The sequence below is a fragment of the Protopterus annectens genome, chromosome 1.part0 (genome assembly GCF_019279795.1).
Source record: "Protopterus annectens isolate FY-2018-M chromosome 1.part0, PAN1.0, whole genome shotgun sequence".
Lineage (NCBI taxonomy): Eukaryota > Metazoa > Chordata > Ceratodontiformes > Protopteridae > Protopterus > Protopterus annectens.
In genome coordinates, this window is record NC_056725.1 from 663714066 (window position 1) to 663739196 (window position 25131).

The 25131-nt window shown below is 39.9% G+C and overlaps 1 protein-coding gene across 1 annotated transcript in view; it reads right to left on the reverse strand.

Moving 5' to 3' along the window:
* Positions 1–14735: 14735 nt before the first annotated feature.
* The window catches only part of LOC122793593 (antigen WC1.1-like), a 94889-nt gene continuing 84493 nt past the window's right edge, over positions 14736–25131 (reverse strand). The window contains exons 2-5 of the mRNA XM_044061804.1: positions 24434–24608; positions 23854–24168; positions 23664–23735; positions 14736–15088 (exon numbers count right to left, since the gene is read on the reverse strand). Of these exons, the coding sequence (XP_043917739.1) occupies positions 14736–15088; positions 23664–23735; positions 23854–24168; positions 24434–24608 (915 nt within the window). The remainder of the gene's footprint in view (positions 15089–23663; positions 23736–23853; positions 24169–24433; positions 24609–25131) is intronic.

Consider the following 25131-nt stretch of genomic DNA (forward strand, 5'->3'; position numbering starts at 1 on the left):
GCATAAGATTTTGTAAATATATCTATAATCTGTTGTGCCTGACAATAAATTTTAGACTTTGCACACAGTTTATCAGTTTGTGTGTCTTTACTCCTTCCATAACTTATGTATCTATAAAAAGGTTTCCTGTTACATTCGATATCTTTATATAAATTTTCTTCAAAATTTTCTTGATCTTGTCTCACACTATGCTTAATCTGTTTGTCCAGCTTGTTTATTTCAGTTTTCAAAGTTGTAGTTTGACCTCTCTTCCATTTCTTAGAATTTTTGTCTCTCACCTTAATCAGATATCTTGTTCTTATTGAAATATATCCACCTGATGTTGTCTTCCTAGATCTTGATGTTAAACATTGTTTTGATTTTTTGCACTCAAGCAATTTTTCTTTCAAAAATTTCCACATTCCATCTGCAGTTTTTCCACTGAACACCTCATTCCAGTTAGTTTTACATAGTTTTGCTTCCATATAATCTGTAATTAACCTTCTGTGCATTGGCTTAGATTTCAGTTTGGCAGAATTTTCTAGCAAGAAATTAACCTTTATAACCCCGTGATCACTGCACATCAATAGTGGTAAAACTTTACTTGAAGTTATAGCAATTTCTTTGGGAACACATACAATGTCTGGTATGTTTCGTCCCCTGGTAGGTTTTTTTTTGCAATCTGAAGCAATTGTTGTTACTGAATACAAGCTGTGAATATTTCCCTTTCTAACATTGTAGAATCAATATTATTTCAGTCTGTTTCTGGTAAATTTAAATCCCCAGCTAACATTATTCTTTCCTACTGTGTTTCATGCAAGAAATGTATGAATTCCTCTAAGTTATCAGCACTTGACTTTGGTGGTCTATACACTCCAACAATTGTTATATGTTCCAGGTTTGTCTTTATTGTCACAGTTACAAAGTCTATTAGTAGTGTTGGTATTATCACTGAACATGTAATAATCACAAGTCTCATAGCTATATTTAATCCCTGTCATAACACCTCTGCCTGATTTTTTATTAGAATGTCTGTTACAGTACAAACATTTATACCCTGACATAACTGGTTTCCAGTCATTGTTCTTTAATCATGTTTCACAAACAATAACAACATCAATCTTGTGGGAATGTAGCAAATTTTCCAATAAAAAACTTTATTATTAATGCTCCTAGCATTAACAACCATCAGAGATGCATCAACTGTTGCTATATTTGCTAAATTTTCAACATGGCAAAAATCCTGCCTAGTGTTTGCCAAATATTGCAAAATATCTGCTGTAAAAATTCTCTTCCCTGATCTAGACAAATGCATACCATCCTGTCTGAACATGTGTGGCCAAAACAAGGCCTGGATGCTCTATACATTTCTATTTTTTAAAACAGGACATTTTTCCATGTAGGTATTTACCCCCAAAAATATTTTCATTCACAGTGACCTGACTATCCTTTCTATAGGTGATTTGTGAAAAATACGTCCTAACACCAGTACAAGCAATACTATCTAAGAGGGCTGTCAGTTCCCTACTAACAGTCAGAGAATCCTTGTGGGTGACATCATTTATACCAACATGAATAAAAATAGATCCATACTTCCTTACATTAAGATGTTCCAAGGCTTGGCTCACATCTTCTATTTTCTCTCCTGGTAAGCATAACACTTTTTGGTGCTCATTATCATCTCTGCAAATATACATATCAGTTCCTCCAATAATTGAATATCCAATTGCAAGAATATCTTTGCTGGCCAGCTCTAAAGAATCTTCAGCTTCTAATACAGTAATATCTGCTCTATCAATTGTTACAAAGGATACAGCTTCTTTACTATTAGTCTTATTAATCCTACTGTATTCATTGTGTATTAAATTCTTATCCAGCTGGTGTTGTAAATCCACAACTTGAGTCATGTAGTCAACATCTGTCTTTCTCCTCTTTTTTCTTACAGTAATGTTTTTCAATCCTTCCACGTTCAATTTTAATTTCTTCCTTTTCACCTGCCCCTTGCCTCTTTTTTCTACCTTCTCCATTGGGAAAATTATGCCTTTTTCAGTAGATGATAGAAAAATATCATTTCCTGTAACCTGTGTGTTACATAACAAAGCAGTGTTCATTTTACTACATATTTTCTTTCCTTTACAGTCATTAATTGATTTATTTTTCTTCCTTTTTTTTTTTGTGAACTTCTTCCTTTCTTTTCTTTTTTGTTTCCTTCATATAGTTGCATACTTACATACAGAATTCCAGAGTTGTCAGTGGCATCGTCTTGTTTCATAGGGGTTGAATGATCTTTGCAGAAAATAGATGCATCATTTCCTAAATGTGTTCTATTTGTTCTATGCCTAACATTATTTAGTTCATTAGTCTAGTCATTAATATATGAAACAACAGTTCTCCAAGTCATGCCAATTGCACAAGTGCAAGCATCATTATTAAGTCTAGATTTACTTCTAACAATGGTAAGCAAATCATCCAACTTTTGACACAAGGAACACAGATCACCAGTGTTATCAGCTGTTACATTTAAATATGCATAGCATTTATTATACTGTATAAGATATTTGTGCATTATCAAATTGTTAATGATATACTCATTTAAGGAATCCATATTCAGCTTCAAAGGAATACAATATTACAAAAGAAAAGATCAAAATCAGTAACCAGACAATTCAAAGAGAACTTAAATGAACTTCTATGACAAAAAAATCACACTAGCAATATACAACTAAATAAAGTACAACAAGTATTTCCTTTACATCACATGCTCACTATTGGTCCCAGTAGCACTTTTTTAACAATAAAGATAAATAAATCACAAACCAAGATGGGATTGTTCAGATATGCTCAGGATTTTCTTTTCTGCAGTCTATGTAAATTTATAGCTGTCTATACCCTTGGGGTGGCAAGCACTTGCCTGTCTAAAACATATCCCTTTCTAACAACCAACAGTGAAATTAAAGGTAAAACAACAAAATATGAATCAAAGTAAATCTTAACAAGCGGTCCCTTCCTGTCTACAAACAGTGAAAAACAGAGATAACAAATACAATATGAATTCAAATAAAACATCTCTGCTATGGTGCGCAGGATCATTCATCACATCTCTGAATGTCACCTGTGCCAGATTCAGGGCACACTCACCAACCTGGTGTGGCAGGCTGGCCCTGGCATCCAGCCTCCACCACAACCACCTACTGGACAGTGAAGGAGCAGGGTGGACTGCCCATGGGTGAGGATGTCAGTCATACTGCTGCTGTCTGGAGGCACATGTAACTTGGATTCCACAATACCCTTCCCATCCAAGGTGTTTACCCCCCTCATGTGTCACACACTACCCTTGTCTGCTGTCTTGTCTGTCTGCAACTGCATACTCTCCTACCCAGCTGATCTCTCCACATATACCTATATCCTTTCTCTAACATTTCACTCTCTCCTTTAAAAAAAAATGAGCACCTGTCCCACAAAAAATATCACTCCCATGCATAGATCTCCATTTTTCACACGTGTCCACTGGAGACACCTAATTTCAAGTCCAGTTGGCCTGACAACAAATTTATGTTGTCCTCATCCCTCACTCTGGGGTTTGAGAGTCCAGATTCATGTATAAATTATGACAAAATGCACAGCTGTCGCTGTATAAGAAATGGATAGCTGTGGTTCTTTCCTACACCTTTCCTGCACATTCCTACCTGCTTTTCACTATGTTTTTCCCCCTGCTTGCCCCATTTCACCACTGTCCTATCACCCCCTTTTTCTTTTCTTTTTTTTTTAGCATAGATTTGCACAGATTGGCACACAGTGCCACTTCCCTTAGCTTAGCTTAAATGAGCTTTAATGTACTTTAAAGTGCTTTAATGCCTATATGTGTCTATTCCATTGTTACTCACATGTACAAAAGAAACAGCTCTCCCAGGCCTCTCTCCACTATAGCACAGTGCATTAACCCACCATGGTGCACAGGTTCAAGGTCTAACAGCTGTTTCTAGCAATACATACTGATTGCCACTGAGACAGACTGCAATTACACCTAATGGGAAAAAATGGGGGGTGTACCTGGGACAGAGATGGAAAAATACACCAGTAGACAGCCAAATAAATAATAATGGCAGTATGTGAGCCCTAGGATAGCAGGTAAATAAGAAGTTATGTCTTACTATAACTATCCATGTGAATTGTTCATCTCGCCTTTGTTCTTACACACGGGTTCGGAGCCGATCCTCGGCTCCGAGTCGGCCGCATCACTAGCTCGCATCTTCGAAAAAGCTCGAGGCACAGTAATATCCCATGATCCTCCGGTGCTAACCCTCAGATCTAGTTTGCTATACCAGGAGAATCCCTCTTAGAACTGTGTCTAAAACACTTATAAACAGATACAGCAAAGTGTATGGAACCCTACTGCCATGTAGAGGATAAAAGATGCCATTACTGTTGTTAATAACATGCCAACCATACCTAGAAAAGGCTGAAAAGGAATCTAGTTGAAAACCGTTCTCCCAGACCGTAGGATGGGGGATGGAGGGGGGGGAATGTAAGAACAAAGGTGAGATGAACAATTCACATGGATCGTTATGGTAAGACATAACTTCTTAATGTGAAATTGTTCAATCTCGCCATTTATTCTTACACACGGGTAGCGTCCCTAGCTCCTTTTTCCCGGGTGGCTCAAGGGAGAACATTCCTGAGAACAGTGGAACCAAACGTCGCCCTGTCCCTGGAAGTCTTGTCTAGCTTGTAGTGGGCGATAAAGGTATGTGGTTTTGCCCAACTTGCCGCTGCACAAATGGTATCTAAGGGCAAACGAGCGGTATGGGCTGAAGAGGTAGCAATCGCCCTTGTAGAATGAGCTCCGGGTTTGAAAGGGAGTTGCTGTTTGGATTCAGCATATACAAAATTTATGCAATCTGATAGACATTTGGATAAAGTAACCTTTGTTACTGCCTGTCCTTTTCTCTGGTCAGCATATGAGACAAATAGTTGATCTGACTTTCTGTGCTCTTTTGTCCTATGTAAGTAAAATTTTAGTTGTCTGTGAACATCCAACTTGTGCAATGTGTATTCTAGCTTATTGAAATGATTTTTATAGAAGGTAGGTAGTTCGATAGAGTGATTGATGTTCTGAATTGAACAAACCTTCGGAAGGAAGGACGGATTGGTGCGCAAAGTTACTCTATCTGGATGAAAAATCATGTACGGGGGTCGGATAGATAGAGCCTGTAACTCTGAAACTCTTCTGGCGGAAGTGATGGCAACCAGGAAAAGTGTTTTCCACGAAATAAATTTTAACGGAGTTGTAGTAGCTGGTTCAAAAGGGGGCAACATGAGTTGTGACAGCATGAGATTAAGATTCCAAGGTGCTATTGGATTATGAAAGGGAGGACGGAGGTGAAAAGTACCTTTCATGAAGGCTTTACAAAGCCTGTGGGACATAAGAGAACCATCCTCACGGCCAATATGAAAATTGGAAATAGCGGCCAGTTGAACCCTTATAGTGGATGTTGATGCTCCTTTTTGAAAAAGTGAGGTGAGGAAATCTAGTATCTTGTGTACTGGGGCCCCGAATGGATCTATACCTTGTTTGGAGGCCCAGTGCACAAAACAGTTCCATTTGCTGTTGTACAATTTTCTTGTAGATGGTTTGTGAGAAGATACAATAATTTGTTGTACTGCAGGAGATAGTAACTCCGACCTGGCTAAGATGGGAAGCGGAGCAGCCAAGCTGTCAGTTTGAGGGACTTGAGGAAGGTGTGAGGAACTCCCGACAAATGTGTCAACAGATCTGGCTCCGGGTCCAGTATCCATGGTTCCTCCACTTAATGGGATTGAAGGAAAGGAAACCAGATTTGTCGAGGCCAGAATGGGGCTATCAGTATTATGGTCCTGTCCAGACGTTTGGCTTTCTGCAAAAACCTGGGAATTAGTGGAACAGGAGGAAAAGCGTAAAGAAGACCTGGGGCCAATCGTATACCAGTGCGGCCCTGGGGACACCCTCTGGGGGTGGTAACAGGGCAAAGTAGCTTCTGCATTTGGCATTCAAAGGGGATGCAAACAGGTCACAGCAAGGCTGGCCCCATCTGCAGAAGATCTCTTCCACCACTTGAGGTTTGAGGGACCACTCGTGAGGGAACAGGATGGCTCTGCTCAACCTGTCCGCGATTACGTTGGAAGTCCCCGGGATGTGCGTTGCTATCAGAAAGCGTCCAGTGGACTTTGCTCATTGCCAAATTCTGAGGGCCTCTCTGCATAACGGGTAAGATCTGGTTCCCCCTTGCTTGTTTATGTGCCAGACCACTGACATATTGTCCATCTGAACTGTCACTGTTCCCCGAGGTAAGGACTTGTGAAAGTGTTGCAACGCTAGAAACACTGCCCTCAGCTCTAGAACATTGATGTGCAGATTGTACACCAAGTTGGACCATTGACCTTGGACTGTTTGTCCCTGAAAGAATCACCCCCACCCTATCAGGGACGCGTCCGTGGTTAGAGTTGCTACCGGACTGGGTAATACAAAGGGTCGTCCTAGTGTTAGCTCTTGACTGTGTATCAACCACAAGAGATCCTTCTTGCAAGAATTCGTGATCAAGATTTCGTGAGATAGTGGAAGTTGTTGATAGACCACTGGGTGAATAGCATCCATTGAAGGATCCTCATGTGCATCCTGCCTAAAGGAACTACAAGAAGGGAGGCTGCCATCAAGCCTAGCACTCTTAATATCTGTCATGCAGGGACTCTCTTGTTGTGAAGAAGGAGTGAAATTTGATGCCTGAGGTCTGATACTCTTGGTGGGGGGAGAGTAACTTGAGCCAGGGAAGTGTCTAGTTGTGCTCCTATAAATAAGATACGCTGTGACGGCGATAAGACAGATTTTCCAAAATTCACTGTTATGCCTAGTGAAGAGCAAAGACTGATGGTGTAGTCCCTGGCTTGTAGAAGACAACACTTGGCTGTGGCGGAAAGGAGCCAGTCGTCTAGATAAGGAAACACCCGGAATCCGTTTCATCTCAAGTGAGACGCTACTACTGCCATGCATTTGGTGAACACCCTGGGGGCTGAGGTGAGACCAAAGGGCAGAGCGCGAAACTGGAAATGACTGGCTCCCAGCCAGAAGCGCAAGTGATCTCTGGACGCCCTGGCCATTTTGATATGGTAGTATGCGTCTTTGAGATCTATAGAGCACATCCAGTCACCCTTTTGCAGAAAAGGGAGGATTGACTGAAGCGTGACCATCCGGAACTTTTCCTTTTTCACAAAGGTATTTAGCTTGCTGAGGTCTAAAATTGGCCTCCAGTCCCCTGTTTTCTTTGGAACTAAAAAGAACCTTGAGTAAGTTCCGGATCCTATTTGGTCCGCTGGGACTGGTTGGATGACTCTGTTCTCGAGCGACCTTCCTATCTCTATGGTTGCTTGGTCTTGCAGACTGGGTGGAACATCTGGGAGTTTTTTGGAGTTTGGTGGTATTTTTATGAAGGGGATGTTGTAGCCTCTGGTAACTATGCTTTTTACCCAGTAATCTGATGTAAGATTTAGCCAGGCCTCTGGGTATAAAGCCAAGCGACCCCCGACTGCCTCCAGAGTAGGACAGCCGGGCCTGCACTCATGAGTGCTGGAAGGATTTTCCAGAGAAGGTCTCTCTGTCACCCTGATTTTGTGGACCCCCTCTGCCGGCTGGGCGGCATCTTCCGTTTCTTCCCCCTCATCTGCCTCTGGAGGGGGCGTCTCTTTGGGTGTGTTGAAAAGATTCCTGAGTCTTTCGGAACCACATCTTTCCTCCTTGTTGCCCTTTAGGGTAGGGTCTAGATGGAACGGAAAAACGGACCCCTACGGCAGACAGGGTCTTCCCTTCTTGTTCACACCTCATGAGAGTCTCCTTTACTTTGGGCCCAAACAAGGAGGCACCATCGAAGGGGATGTTGGCAAAGGAAGACTTAAAGGCTTCCGCAAATGAGCATAAGCGCAACCAGGATTGTCTTCTCAGGGCAATCGCTGAAGCTGCCGCTCTACTCGATCCTTCGGCTGCTATGAAATCAGCCTCATGGACGAGTTGACTATGGAATTTAGGGTGTTAAGTTGCGCTGTCACTTTCTCAGCGACAGCAGCATCTGTGTGTCCCTGTAGAGTATCTCCTAATTCCTTAATGAGATCTCTCTGTAAACGCGTGAAATGCGTAAGGTATTTCAGCGATCGGATAGAAAAAGTCGCCGAACTAAATATGCGCTTCCCATATCTGTCCATTGTCCTAGAATCCTTATTAGGAGGATGGACAGAGGAAGATTATTCAGACATCTCTTTCTTAGTGGCCGCCGCCACCACCATAGTGTCTACGGGAACTCCTTTTGTAAGATAGGCTTTATCTTGGGGAGCCGTCATGTATTTATTTGGTTTACAGGGAACTGGTTCCACTGTATCAGGTGTTTCCCAAGCCCTCTGAGATATAAGCTCCATGAGATCGTCAAAGGGTGGAGTCACCCAGGAGGTAGAAGGTTGAGCCCCAAATGCCTTCAGTAATACCGATTCATCCACAGAAGGGGTAAGGGTTTGCCAGTCACCTCTTTGCTTCAGGATTTCCAAAATGTCTGCAAACGAGACATCCTCAGAGGTGGACCATGGGGACCCTTCTGTTTCATCGAAATCAGTATCAGACGTGAGAGATTCCTGAGGGGAATCTATGTGCCTCCTCTTGCACAGTCGTTTCCTCGGAACATTCTCAGTGGGAGCTTCTGGGGATGCATCCGAGAAACCAGAGTCGCCCTGTGGGGACTTCTGAGGCATTGGGTCTCGATGCTTAGTAGGGACCAAAGGCACAGAAGCAGAACGCGGACCTTTTGGGGAAGGAGATGAAGATACCGATGAAGTATGTGTCTGACAAGACCTTCCTCATGATGTCAAAGGCACCGGTGCCCCGACCCGAAGATCCGACCCGATCCGAAGAAGGGGGTCGTTTCTCCGGAATCGGAACCATGGGTTCCGACACCGAGGACAGATCCGAACTGATCTGAGCCGAGGCACCGAGGGGAAGAGTCGGAACCGACATCTCGGTTCGACTATCCCCCCCGGAACCCAGGAAAGATCTTCGGCTCCGAGACTCTCCGGCTGGTTCCGAAGGAGTCGAGGTCAACGGTGCCGATAGCACTACTGGAGGCTTCAGCACCGAGGGTTCTACAACCATCGGTTCTTCGGCTCCTAACACCGATGACTCGACGGGTCTCGGAGGAGGAAGTGTCGAGGGGAACTGGAATAGCTTCGAGTTTCGAAACCAGCTGGGATGAAACCTCGATTAATTTGGACAAGGATGAGTTCTCCATAAGCTTCTGTACCACTCGGTCCACATCGGAATCGGAAAGTGGCCTCGAAGAACGGGTTGAAGGGATCGAAGCCATCACAGAGCGAAGGATAGCTGAAGGTGGTACCTCTGATACCGGCTCCAAGACCTGTGCCTCATGCAGAGATAGAGTCTCGACAGCCGCACCAAAGTCATAGGAGCCGGTGTCCGAATCTGAAAAGAGGTGCTTGGAGCCGATGACTTGGGCTCCGACACTCTTGAAGACTTCGACCCCTTCGAAGACTTAGAAACCAGTTCAGCCTTGTCCAGGGCCTCCTGAAACTCGGGTTTGAGCAACCCTCTGTCCACCAACTTCCTGCGTCTTTCCATCATGACCCTCCCACTAAAGGAATGACAGATGGAACAGTTTTCCTGCAAGTGGAGAGGGCCAAGACAGTAGACGCAGGATGAGTGGTTGTCAGTAATGGACATCTTCTGTCCACACTGACACCTTTTAAAACCACTTTTGGTCTTTTCTGACATCTTACACTCTTAAGAAAAGAAAAACATTTTTATAATATATGTTAAATACAAAATATACACTCACACAGCACACTAAGATATATATATATATATATATATATATATATATATATATATATATATATATATATATATATGACTATATGAAAAATAGAAAGTAAATATATATATATATATATATATATATATATATATATATATTTTTTTTTTTTTTAAGTACTGTAAATAGTTACAGAAAAGAATGGCCTAAGGCCCTTACTAACTTTCTAAATAACAACCTGACTAAACTATCTTTAAACAACTACTAGATATTAAACCTATCAAATACTATAAGAAAAAGTAAAATTTGAAGAAAATATATAGAAATAACAAGATATAATAAGTAAAATACTACTGGCCCGAGCCTCTCGATGTGATCTGCTGCTAGCGGCAAACTAGATCTGAGGGTTAGCACCGGAGGATCATGGGATATTACTGTGCCTCGAGCTTTTTCGAAGATGCGAGCTAGTGATGCGGCCGACTCAGAGCCGAGGATCGGCTCCGAACCCGTGTGTAAGAACAAACGGCGAGATTGAACAATTTCACATTGTTCCTTTTATTAACAACATATTTAAACACACTTGCTAAGGCATCATTGGCAAAGTACAAATGTTCACCTTTGACCCTGCTGCAGAAAAACTGCCTTTAAAAGCCATGTACATACTAATGGATGCAGACAAGGTGTGTCACAGACTGAATGCCTGCATACATATCTTGCAAATATACCTGCTACAGCAATGGCTCAGTAATTCAGTCTGTTAAATGCCTTGCATACAGTACATTTTGCCACACATAGTCCTGGGTTCGAATCTACCTTGTTGCACTTCATTTACATTGTTATGAAGACAGTAAGTATTAACTGTGTCATGGAATTTTAATCCCCACCGGTTACTGCCATTGAAATAACTGCTATCCATCCTCGCAAGCCAATGGCCTGCAGGTAAGGACACAGTACACATATTACTGTAGCCTAACTACATGTTGCCTACTACTCTGTTATTGCCACTGTTGCATAACCGATCTAACTTAAACACATGCCTCGAATGGACTGTAAAGGGTACGCTTACCCTGGCTGTGTGGTCATGACAGGGCTGACACTGCTGCCACAGTTACATGTACAGTTTGCTGTCCTCCAAAGTGTTCACACTCCCCCCATGTGTCCTAAGCTGCAGCAGCATACACAGCTGTATGTTAAGGTAGCTGCTACAGACCTACCATACCTCCCAACCCCCTAGGACAAGGGATCCCAACACAACCATACATAAAGTAAAAACACAAACTTAGGCAGAAAGGACACCAAGGCTAACGTAAAGTCCCAAAACAGTGAGCAAATATCTTGGTGAACTGATCCATATAAACACATCCAATGTTCGTTAAAAAGGAATTTATTGAATCCAATTAAAAAATAAAAATAATAAAAAGTCCCTGGATGCTCACATATGATAAGCACTTTCGACGATCTGAAGAATATTAAATCGAGAGATTTTGTGTGCTGCAGACCATGGCTGCTGCATCTGTTTCCACAGTCCAGCACTTCCCTGTTATTTTGTCCAAAGCATTCCTTCACTGTTTGCTGAGCGTAACATGTGACTTATACCTCTCATCTGTAAAGATTTGCACAGAATGTCCATATATATGCCCCATATCTTTGGTCCATTTTACATAACATTGTGGTTGTCTGGCACATTAGTGGCAAATCATTAAAGATTGACATTAAGAATTAATGACAGACATTTGAAATTCAGGCTGCATACACTACAGAAGATTCATGGTAATGCAATACCTGTTATTTTACATTTGTAAGTGCAATATGTAAAACCTGCTTCTAGTTTTGGGCCTTTGTCCCACTTTTATTCATGGCTTTGTCCAGATTTGTTGCTCTAAGAGGTTGAGTGATATGATGTGACTGGGGTACATGCTCTAACACCACAAAAGGGTGACAGTCTACCAGGAGCGGCCTTACGTCAGTTGGTGCCCTAGGCAAAAGGGCTCCACGGCACCCCCCATGACACCACCCGGTGCCCACATCCTGGTCTACCTACACCAGATAAATACTGGAAAAGTGCCCCTGCTACAGCGGCACCCTAGGCAGCCGCCTAGTTGGCCTATGCCTAAGGCCAGCTATGCAGTCTACATACCTTTCCAGTACATGTTTTTGCAGACTGTCCAGCATTTTGTCCCATATGTCTGTTCTGTTCCTCATACAGTAATGGTTTTCTGGTAATATACTGTGAAATGCAGGCACCGACATGTTGTAACTACTGACACATATGGATGATGGGCCTTTACATCCTGCAGCTAACCTGACCTGTTACAACCATTTGTTATACTAGCCACCATCTAGGTTGCTCAGAGCATGTATAATGTCTGTTTGTAGGCTTGGCCCTTTGTCCTGCCATTCTCTTTGGCTTTGTCCAGCTGTGTTGTAGTAACAGATTGAGGGGTTATGGCAGTCTGTGGGTATACCACCATATGAGTATGTCCCATGCAAAACATGTAGATGCTGCCAGATTTAAAACATCAACACCATCACCCATCCTAATGTCTCTAGCCCAGTGAGCCACACCAGCCACCAGAGAGAGAGGCTGCACTCCTCAAACTATCAACAACATACAGACATACACTGTCACCCTTATGTTATGCGGGAACTGCAACGTGTGGCCAGGTTCCATGTCACAGCCCTGGAATTGTCTGATCTGCTGATATATCACTGCAGACATACTGTTACAGCAGTTGTATGGGAACAAAGATGTGTTGGGGGTGGGGGACAGCCAGCCCATGCTATGATGGCATAGACAGTCGTGAGACTGTCCTGTGACCCCATTGTTTGGCATCTCCCTTGAATAATGTAGTGGGGTTTCCAGCCATGTGGCCTAGTGAATATTATGGGGAACATACTATTGGACAGAGTGTCTGCTGTCCCAAGTGGCTGTTAAATCTCTTCAAGTAGCCCAGTAGCCCACTACATTCCCTTGCATACATGTGGCAGGTCCATACATATGCTATCAGAGTCTAGTAACCTGTCCAAGTGGTGTATAGAAAAATGAATTACCTTGTGATTGCAGTATTTAAGAGACCTGTAGTTCAGGTTTGATTATGTCTGATGCATGTAGTACACAGCCAATACATGGCTAGGTACAGGCTGTATGGGCTAGCTGGAATCAGTTTTAGTATATGTATATGAGCTGGAGTATGGTGTCTGCTGAACTGCTCTCTTACACACTTCATGGGTTGAGTTGCTTATGTAGTCTATGTATATGTCACTCGGGTTATGTAGGAGTGTCACAATATAGACCTGCCCAGTATACATCTTTAGCTCCAATAAATGTCCAGTTATAGTGCAGCAGATAGAATTTTGGTGATTGGCAGGTGTCATAGTAGTATGCCATTGGCATGAAAATGTCTGTCAACATCCCAAGACATTCATTCTGGTGTCCTCAATCCATGATTTTCTATGCTACAGGGATTAGTTTTACTGAGTAGGTGTCATATTCTGATCCCAGAACTACCCCTACCTCCAAATTCCTAAATGGTATTTGCCCCCCCTTCACTGATGTATTTTCTCATAGAAGAATGCACCATACCTCTCAACTGTCCCTAATTTTCCAAAACATTCCTGATTTTGCTTCATATTTTACTCTGCCCCCATACAATTTTTGATTTTCTGTTGAATCACTGAGGATTACAGTCAGTCAATAATGCCAAATATTAGAGCTTCATATTTATTATTCTGAAAATATATGTTGATTCAGAAGCTGTTACTCAACTAACTTTTTAAGTGAATTAGAATAATATTTAAAAGTGTCCCTGAAATTTGGCCTTCCCTCCCTGCCCTTTATCTTTGGCTTTGTCCAGAATTCATAAGCAAAGGATTTAAGAAGTATGGAAGACACCCATGGTTTTGCATTTGCCAGAGACTCCTTGTTACCAAAGACTCCTTATCACTGGATTCCAGATGGCCAATATGTGCCTTATTGGTGGGATAGATTAGTGTCCCAAAGACTCCCCAGTCTGTGGAATAGACTCCATGTCAAGCAGAGTATCTCTCTAGCCCTCTTTAAGAGGAGCCTGGATGACTGGAAGGGAAACAGAAACTATACCCCTGGGATCCCACCTATGTCTCTGCTAGACAGGGGAATCAGGTGCTGACATTGAGCTAACATGGGCAAAATTCTTGACTAGGCTTAAAAGGGCCTCCACGCCAATAGCCTAGTATCATCCTATGAACCTATCCTATAAACCTTATATCAGGCACAGATCCTATTATGAGTAGCATAAGATTTTCATAAATCCCATCCTATGCAGAATAACTACTCCTTACAAAGACAGAGTCTTGTAATAATCTGTTTTTGAGCTGTACCAAAGGAGATATAAGATGGTTATTTAATCTAAGGTGATTACTTCCAAACAGAATTGTTTTATTTTTCTTTTTATCAATCTACATCAGGTCATATAAAATGTACCATTTTTTATACTTCCAAGGGGTTTTCCGTGACATGATTTTACATTGATATGTTGGAGTTGAATTGCTATCTAGTTTTCATACTGTAGTAGAGGTGCTTACATCCTTTGCTGCCACATGTTCATTATCAGCAGTAAAAGTATATGAATAAGCATTAACTTTATGTCATACCTACAGGCAATGCAGAAGAAAGGAAGAAACTCTTCCTGTTTACTTGTGCAAATGATCCAATGTAGTGGTCTAGAAGCAAACCCAGTTTCATCTGGTGATTTAAAATACAACTGATTTAAATGTATTTGAGAGTATAAATATGATCTTATTTTAAAGTTGTATGTTGTTTGCGGCAAATTCATTATTATCATGAAATATAATGCCATATAATATCACTTACATATAAACATACAACCCTTAGGAAAATCACAGCATTCTGTAAAACAACTGCATTCTTTACCATTACAATCAGGAGTTATTTATGAAGAGAACTAATGGAAATGACATACCAGAACAGATGACTCCAGCATCTTCCTTGTGACTGCAATCATGTCTCACCCAGCGGGAAGTACAGCTGTGTAACAATAACTCAAATCCAGCACAATGGACATCGTCCAGCCATATAGGTCCACTTCCTTCTCCAAAGGCTGCTTCAGAAACAATTGCTACTGCATTTCCACAATTCAGCTGTCTACATACAACTTCTGCATCATTCATATCCCAGGAGTCATCACAAACGGTACCCCAGGAGTCATTATACCACACCTCGACTCGACCCAAACAGTTACTGTTTCCACCAGCAAGTTTCAAATGTAGACTGCCTATTAAAAACAAACAATTAGTAAAAGCAGTGAGAAAGAAATAAGTATACATTTTATGCTGCTCTGACAGTTCTTATCCTTGAACACTACAATTTCCAGTCCTATATAATACAGCTCCAATATTACTCTAGTGTTCCTCCCTTATGGTATACCATTTCAGGCCTGAATGAGACTTTTACTTGGCAAGGATCCAAGTTGTTAAAAATAAGCCACAAAGATATCAGTCCAAAGGAGTTTGGAGCCATGGATCTGACTGTTGCACTTACTCAGACTATGTGCCAGAGCATCACTATTGTCAATAAACATGACATGCAATAGGCTGTCATGTGACTACCCATGAGCCATTTATATGCAATCCTCATGCCTTTTGTCTCATTTACTGGGTTCTTACATTGTTAAGCCTCCAGTTTCCACTGGAGACCACATTGCTGGTACTATTTTCTTTGTCCTTTCCTAGGAAAGTACTGTTAGTCATAGGCTATCCACTCCTTTACCATTGACTGATTATCTGACAGCCTGAGTTGGTTTCACAGTTTGGGCCATCTGTGGGACAGAGACAGACCCCACCTCTGTAATTAGTCCAACAAAGAAATAAGCATATGCAGAGTACAGAGTTCAAACATATAGGGTTTGATCTAGTGCCTTTATTTATATATTTGGTAACATGGTATACAGATTGTCCCAATTACATTTTTCAGCTGTAACTTGGATCAAAAGGCAGAGATCAATTACTAATATTTAAAATAACATACATATGTGGATGGATTACTGAGAAACTTAAAACAGTCTGAGTAAAACTAGAATAATTTTAATAGCATTTCCTTTCACTTATGCACTACATATATATGGCACACTAGCAGTAGAGACCTACAATCCAGCACCAAATCCCCGTGGGTTACATCCAAGTCCAACAACTCTTCTACTTACATCCTGTTCTCCCATCATGTCATCAAACTCTGGAATGCTATGTCAATCCACCTACAACACAGTGACAATGGTTTCAAAATAACACTGAAACAACACCTAAATAATACCTGGCTATACTCTTGCAATACTCCTACTAAGTCCTACTAAATACCAAAACATTCCAGAGCAATCTTTTACCAAACACTCCCTTTCCCTTATAATACTGCCTCACAGCTATAGCACCCCTTAGTTCTTTAATCCTATATTTACAGCATCACCATCATCCCACCTATCAAACTGCCTTATAATCTACAAGTAACAACATTATTACTCACGTCTACCATTTTAAGCCTTTCTGCTCGTGCCTCCACTGAAAAAGGACATGTGTCCAGTCGGACTTTCCCAGTAAACAAATGTAAAATAAGATAAAATAATAATACCACTACCACTATATCAACTCTATTAAATACATATCCTCCTCATCTATTCTCTTCACAGAAACCTCTCATCTTTTAACTCATTTTCCATAAATCAAAACTATATTTCTGACATTGTACTTGCACAGTTTCTCTAATTACCATATATGTTGCTTCCATATAACCAAACGTCCTACACCTACTCTGTCTCTCACCGTTCTTTATCATGTGTGACGAACAACTTTCCTCAGCAAAATGAAGTTTTATAAATCTGGTAATGCTGCAATTTCAGTCTGTATATACAACTTTCTCTCATTACTGTTACATATGTAGGCAAGCATTTATGTATGTATAACACTTAATATTTATAATGGATGTTTTAACTTTATATTGGATGTCTGACTTAATAGTGTAAACTGATGTTTTTGACATGATGCTGTAAACGTTTCTGTAAACTACACTAGAGGTTTCTCCACAGACCTCCATTGAAAACAGGTTAATCCCAGTCAGACTTTCTCAGTAAATGAAGATAGATAGATAGATACATACATACATACATACATACATACATACATACATACATACATACAAACAATTGTTCAGAGATAACTGTAAAACTTCTGCAGAGGTTAAAATTTTATACAGATTTTGAAAGTTGACTCGAGTCCTAAGCAATCCTGTTAGAGAACAAACTAGTGCAGTTTTACTGCTGATTTGATTAAATTGTAATCTGAATCCTCCCTTCAGACAAAAAAGAACATGAATACAGATAGAAGTCCAAACATTCTCTTAAAAATTCACAAGTTCATGAAAGATAAGCTAGTATTAAGTTACTGCTGTCTAGTATAAGTGAGAAAATGTGCTTAATATCTTTGATTTTATGGGGGAAGAAGGATACAAGACAAATTCCTGAAGCTTTTGAATGAAATTTCTATGTACATTAATAATAATAACAAAATAAAAAAAGAAGTCAAGCAAGTAAACACTGATAAGTGCTGGTGCCAAAGAAATCCTTGAGGTATTCCAGGTGTAATAAAGTCCTGGCTAATCATTCAATTTTATGCATATGGCCCCATTAATAATGCAGTGCTGTGTCTTAATAAAAAGGATTTGTTGAGCATCAGTCTGATAAATGGAATGGCAGGTGTCTGATATCTTTTATTATTAAATACCATTATATCTGGTTCTTTTTTAACTCTCAGATTACTAATATAATAAGTGATACTATTTTAACAGAGATCTGGTACAGAAAAAGAAAGGCCACTTTTGTGTAGTGACTTTTTTAAATATTTGCCTCTCTCATGAAACTGACTCAGTGTAGGGGGATCTAATTTTATTAAAACTGTTGTCTACTTTAAACATTTCCCATTTCTTCCTTATAATATGTGTAATGGGGCCTAGGACTAATGCTCGCCTACAGATTTCAACGAAACTGAAACGGCCGATCACACTTTCGCGAAACTGAGCTAAAAAAAAGAAAAAATATGAGAGCATGGCTTTTGCTGAGATCGTGGCACAGTGGGGATAAGGGAATATTCCCTTTTCCCCACTGTAGTGCGATCTCAAAGTGAGAATATAAAAGTAGGGGGGGGTGAAACGTGATTGCTGTTATCATTTTTTTTAATCTGTTTATATCCTATAAACAACTGGTCATGACAGTTTTTTTGTAAATTTATTGAATATCATTAGCTATTTTTTCAATCATTGCATTGTTTGCCTTAATCAAAGCAGTCATCAATCCACATCCATGCCTACTGAACATTTAAACAATTCTTGATGAAACTGAGAACCAGTCCATTTAAATATCTCCAAGCCCAAAGACCTATGGGAACCAGATTTTGATGAATACATTTCCTCTAATATGTAAATACCAATATTTGTGTAATTTCTTGTCCAACAATTCCAATTTTACTAGCCTCTCTGGTGGCTTAGAGGGGTAAAAACCGCACTAAGGCCCAGACAACCTAGGTACAATGAGCAGCTCGGCTGATTAACAAAGCAGCAGGGAGGGATGGGCATGCCCATCCAAGGTGGGAGGGTACTCATTGATATGCTCTGTAAGGGTAGGCATAATCCAAAGAGGGGAGTTACCCTCAGATGTAATCAAGAACTGTGGGGGGATGGGGAAAGGGAGTGGGTAGGTCATAAAAAATCCACCTGGCTGGAAGCACAGATTATCTGAGTTCCCAAGATACCATTAGGATCCATGACTGTCTCCAGTGAAAATGGATTACATATGGAGATGTATGGAGAGTAGCTGATAGGCCCAGCAAGGACATTGGCTACTGGGGGTGGGCTGGTAGTCATGCAGTCTGACGGGACCAAAATAAAAATTCCAATTGTGCTGAACATGATAAAGGACAAGCAGAGTGCCCCTGATACAATGTAATATCAGTTTTAAACAAGAATCCACTGAAAGGCTTTCCCCTGTAGGTTTTTGGTGCACCTATTGCCTTACAGCTTCACCTTTGAGGCTACACCTTCCATCCATGGTTAAAGGAGTCAAAGGCAATCCAGTTGCAGGCCTAACAGTTGCACCACCTTAGAAACCACCTGAGTAAGTTGTTGGGTTAGAAAAGTTTAAATCTCTCACCTTGTTGCTAAGATTTTGGAAATCCTAGTGTGTGCAAAACAGCTCCTGTGATGATGTTAAGGACACATGTACCTGAGCACATATATCTGATATGAAAAGAAAATATATTAAGAATGCCTTTATTATTTTGGAAAGAATAACCCCAAATCTAAGATGGGGGAGGTATCTGGGAGGAGATTATAGAAGTTAAGAAAATTTTATGGCAGCTGAAACTGTCTATATTCATCCTGTCGCCATCCAGGAATCAATGAGAATATGTCTCTTGTGTATTATTTGAAAATGAAGGATGCCAGACTGAGATTTTGAATACAATGTTAAAAATACATTACTTTTTGCATTTCAGTTAAATTTTTTACTTTCAATTTTTTGCATATAAATATATTACTTGGTATTCCTGGTTTTTAATGTATTTATTATTTTTTATCTGATGTATTTTTATTCAATGTACTTTTCCTGCTCACGTACCTTCAAATGCTCTATGTTATCTATTCAGTAATCGCATGATCAAGCAGGTGATGTTATATAACAGTGTGGTAACAGAACAGGTAGCATCATGGTACTGACAAAGTCTGTACTTTTTGTGAAAAAGGAAAATGCTTAACCTTTAAAAATATTCTTATTGCTACTGTTTACCCTTTACTTACTCAAGGGTGTGCTGACAACATATTTAGAGTTTAGGAACTTGGCATGGTTTTTCAGCACAACCCTGAAGTGGTTTTAATGGATTACAAACTCTTTTTACTGTTCTTCATGCCATACTGAACTAAACTGAAAAATTATTTTTCTGCCTCTTTCTTTTCCTGCAGTGACTACTGAATGCTTACTGAAACTGGATAGCTCAAAGCACTACTCTAGGATATCCTAAATGTTGTGATGTTACTTTTAAAGCAAACTTGTAGGGCCAGGAGGGAAATGAAATAGCAACCCACAAATCATGCCTTCCAGAATAATGGAGACATCATCATATTGACTGTTTAGAATTTTTTACTTTCTTAACAGGTTGTTTGGAAAGGGCTAAATATGATCCCATGGCATGTCAGTAAGAGCAAATAAAAGGCAACATTCGCTACTTTAATATTACAGTAATGTATAAAAAAGATGTAATGAAATAAAACAATTACTGCTTTCTGGTAGTAGTAGAAATAAAAATATTAAAAGGTACACAGAAATAAATTTACGAGTCTGGCGTAATATGCATAAAAACGGCAAATAAACTTATGAACCATATTTAATTGAATATTAGTGCTAAAGTTCAGTTTTGGATGTACATTGCTATACAATGAACACAACCAATGCTGTTCAAAATGTATCTAGTTTGTCAAGCTAGCAGTGCACATCTACTGAAAGTAATAGTCCAATACTAGCAGTCAAAGCCCATAGAAATGATGCAGGTCAAAGTAATTAAAAACTTAAAGTTGTAGAAGTATGCAAACATCACCAAACCCTCAATTCATTTTTATTTCATCTCCAATTTGTACTATCTTGGAGAGAGCACCTCACAGTGCCAAACAAAGCAGATTTTTTTTTACAGACAGCCCCCCAATGTGTTCCCAGTGATTGGGATATCTCACTGCTGGTGTGGCCTACACTGGGAAGGTTCCCTTTCAGAGAGACCCAAAGCTTCCAAAGGTTATACATCAACATGCTACACTGGGTATGATGGGTTTAGGTGAGTATCCTTCACATTATGGCTCTTAGTGACATTTTCAGTTAAGCCCAGCCTCTGCATCAGATATGCTGGGCTTAAATTACAAGGTTGGTGCACAATAGTTGTGCGAGAGAACCACCCAGTTAAATGGAAGCAAGTTTGTCAGTTGCATGCCTACTTTAGAATGCCTCAGAAGCCTCCTAACATAACACTGGCACACCTACTAGACATCATGTCCTAAGTAAGTGCCCCAGTCCATACCTATCAACCTTTTAGAGCAAATAGCTGGAAAAGCCATGAATAATGGGGGGACAAAGGACCAAAAATAGGGACAATTTTTAAATATTGCTTTTACAAATTTAGAAAGTTGATGAAATAACAGGTTTTACATTAACATGGATTTTCTGAAGGGTATGAAGTCTGAAACTCAAATGTCTATCATTATTTTCTAACTTTAGTCCTCAGTGATTTGCTAGTGCTTTTCCAGAATACCAAAATTTTATGAGGAACATACCAAAAAATATGAGGCAAAAATCTGGACATTCTGAGAAAATCTGGACAGCTGAGTGTTATGAGTATGTCCCATCACCCTTCCCTAGAAAAGGTGAATGTGCATTGACTCAACATTCGCCTGCCCCTTAATAATGTTAACTCCTCCGGTGCATGGACTGTTACTAAACATCAAGACATTTGGATCCCAGCCATGGCTTCATACATCTGTACCTTTACCCTCATAAAACAAAGCAGATTCCCTCTGCTGAGGAAGTGCAACCTCAGAATTGGAATATCAATTTAAGTGGGTTATGGTACTACAGGAAGGCTTGCCTTACCGCAAAAAATATAAAGCTCAACCTCTTGCACTGTTACATTTTTTTGTGTCTGAGGCAGGTCTTTTATCATGGAGTCCTTTAATTTCAGTATGCTTTTTTGGGGGAGGTATCTGTGTTCAAGTATGAAAAACAGGCAAACACAGAATGCTGTTATCTGCAGAAAAAAAGTGAACACTAAATATACAGCATGCAGAAGGAAAATATTCATCTAAGTTTCCAAAGGTCTTGCAGACAAACTAAGATGTAAGATGACCAAGCATCTTTAATTTGCAGGAAGACAGGCTTTAAATACTTTGGAGTTCAGAAGGCAGTAGTTTCTAGACAGAAGAACCCAGTTTGAGGAAGGCTACTTCACAACCTAAGAGGGTAAAATTTGGATGACTAAATGCAATAGTGCCATCACTTTTCAATTTTATTACCATCACTTTTCAGTTTAATGCATATCATTTTTAGCAGATGGAAAGCTTGCTGGTTATTGTGGCAACTTACTCATTAAGCAGCAATTTATGAATTAGATTATGACAGATAGACATCTCAACAGCTAGTCATCTGGCTTTAGCTAGGGAATAAAATTATTTTGCGTAGAACTGTAAAAGGAAGTAAAGCTGCATATCTTATTTAGATACAATTGCAGACATCTGGTGTTGCGTAAGGAAATTTGAGAACTATTTCAGTATGAGAATAAACCCATTCTTCCAAGGCATGAGTGTTAACAACTTGATAACCTTGCCTTTAGCCTTAAACTGAGTCATATTTATATGGAAGGTAAAACCCAAATATGGGTGAAATCAGATTCTCAGCTATTTGAATTTGGAAAGTTGAGTGGATGGACACTTCTAGGTGTCATAGTTGGCTAAAAATGGCAAATTGATGAGCCTTGGAAAGTTACCAAAAACATTGTTTTTTGCTGCTGATTATAAGAAAGTTTGCCATATGAAACTAATCACAGACTTTAAAAAAGTCATCATGAAGTGACTCTCAACTTCCTAGCGCAGTATAGTCAGACATAAGAAGCACAAAATCACCAACATATAGAGCTGCATTTAGATCTGGTAGGTGTAGTACTGGGTCATTTATGACCAGTGAGAGGAGAAGATATTCATGGAGCACTATTGAGGAGCCCCAGAGAAGGTAGTGCCAGTCACTGAAAGTGCATTTTTTGGATAGCTACAGTCTGCAAACCATATGCTCTAATGGCCCATACATTCCTTCCGGGGTGAGATCTGTTTCAGGCCTATTTATTGAGGTGACAATCACAGAGACCATCACTGAGGCAGCCGTTAGGCCTTTTGTTCTTTACAACCCAAGTCTTCCCCTAGACATAATCATGCATGTTGCCACCTAAGGCCCTACTATGCCATTCCCTAATGCATATTTAATTGAAACACACACACACACACACGCACACACAAGAACTACATCATTAGCTTTTCAGGACAATGCTAATATCCCTTATCTGTCTCTATAATCATTGTCTGTAAGTTTACTGGTGACCAGAACCACCATTCTGTCCTCTGGAGTTTGTAACTTACCTCACCCAGTTCTTCCATCCCTGAACTCAAGTCATTTGTGGCTCAGTCAGGGCTTCAACCCTCTGTGCTATGGAATTGTATATTGTAATGTAATTACTGCAGATATTTTGCCTGAGATACATTATCCTTTGTTTGAGTAGCTGGTCATGTGCTACAGGTACACCAATAAAAGGAAGGCTTAGTTGCCAGAGGTTTTATTTGTTTTTCCAGGGTGGTGAGAGTTTCTGCACTGCCTGGTACCTCTTCGGTGGAGGTAAGGAATGTGCAGCAGATAGGCTTAACTACAAGTGAACTTATATAGAAGTCGTCTTCGGTGGGAAGCTCACCTGAAACCATATGTATCCTTCCTGCAGATGTCACACATCTGTGATGAAGAACAGGTAAGTTTACTCTGAGATATACTGTTGTTTTACCATAGCATATATTGTTCTTTTCTGACCAAAACATTTTACTTGTATATTCTGTGAGAAAAAAAGAATGTTTAACAATTTGCATATACATTTCCTTATTTATTTGTGTTTGTGTGTGAGCGTGCGCGTGTGCATGTGCCTGTGCATGTGCATGTGTGTGTGTGTGTGTGTGTGTGTGTGTGTGTGTGTGTGTGTGTGTGTGTGTGTGTGCACATAGATGTACAATATAAATGATCTTACTTGCGCATGATTTATCAAAAAGAGGTCCTGAACATCTGCTTTGATTTCCAATGATAACTTTTTCTTCTTTACCTTTAAGAGCAAAGAAAAAAAGAAAAAACAATGTGCTTTCATTACAACATCCTGATACCATCTTCATGATTGTGGAAACTAATAAACAGAATCATTAATGTCAGATTAATCTTCATACCTGAACATGAAATTACAGCTTCTTCTCCTTGCTTGCAATTATTCTGACCCCACGCCGAGGAAGAACACTGCCAGAATATATTCTGATGTTGAAGGCATTGAACATAGTCAAGCCATTTTGGACCAGAACTTTCTTCAGCCTTGATTTCAGTTTCAAAGTATCCACTTTCACCACACCCCGTGTTTTGACAAATAACGTTGGCCGTATGTGCAGTGATACTATTTACACAGACACTTCCCCAAGTTCCATTGTATAGAACTTCAACTCTTCCTGCGCACTCATACTTGTTGCTAGAAATTCTTATTTTTTTAAAGTCTGTGATAAAAGGAAAACACATTCATAAAGAGGAACAGTGACAAAAACAAAATAGACATATGTTTAATACAGTAATGATTAAGGTTTAATTTAAAAATCAAAGCTCCAGTTTAACAACCATGGATCACTTAAGACTTTTGAAAAAGAACTTTCATCGTCATTATAGCAGAGTCTTCATAAAACAAGTTTGAAATATTGCTTTACATATTGCAGGTGCATCTTGTCACATGACAATCTAGCCCAACCACTTATTTCACTGTCAAACCTGTTGGCAAGTTTCGATTTATCTGCTCTTCTCTTCTGTTAATAATGTATTTAATGTTACTGTTGTTATTTAGACTGGGAGGATGGTTTGTTTTCAACTGCAATTGCCAATGTAGTTCCTTAATTTTAAGAATATTTTCAAACTTATCTCCATAATTGCCCAGTTTAACATAATCCTGTAAAAAAAAATAAATAAATAAAAATTTCCTGAAATCTGAACCCATCACAGATTATCTAAAGAAAGCATTTCCATTGTTCTTAGTTTTAATGCATTAAAACATTTAAACATCTTCTGTGCTCATCCTCTTGTTTTTTACCAGCATAAACATGAGCTGCATGTATTACATTGTGCAAGATAAATAACAAATCTGCTGTTACAATGAAAATGTTTGTTTAGCCCCATGGAGCTCTCGTAATTGTGTACTGTACTGTATGCACTATTTTTCACATATTTACAGTACTTACAATTACCACAGTGAAATGCACCCCTGCTTTTGTTTGACATGTTTTGATGTTCAACATAGGATCGCTGTTGCATTAGCTAAAGCTATGTAGGCTATGTCCTGTTAAAGATATGCCCAAATAGCTTTTTAAAGCATAAGGATGCCTTCCATGTGCACTAACTGCCAGGAGCTTGATCACAGCTCCAAATAAAAAGTAGTTAGAGCACCAAAAGGCTTCAGAGCTTTTTTGCTGCTG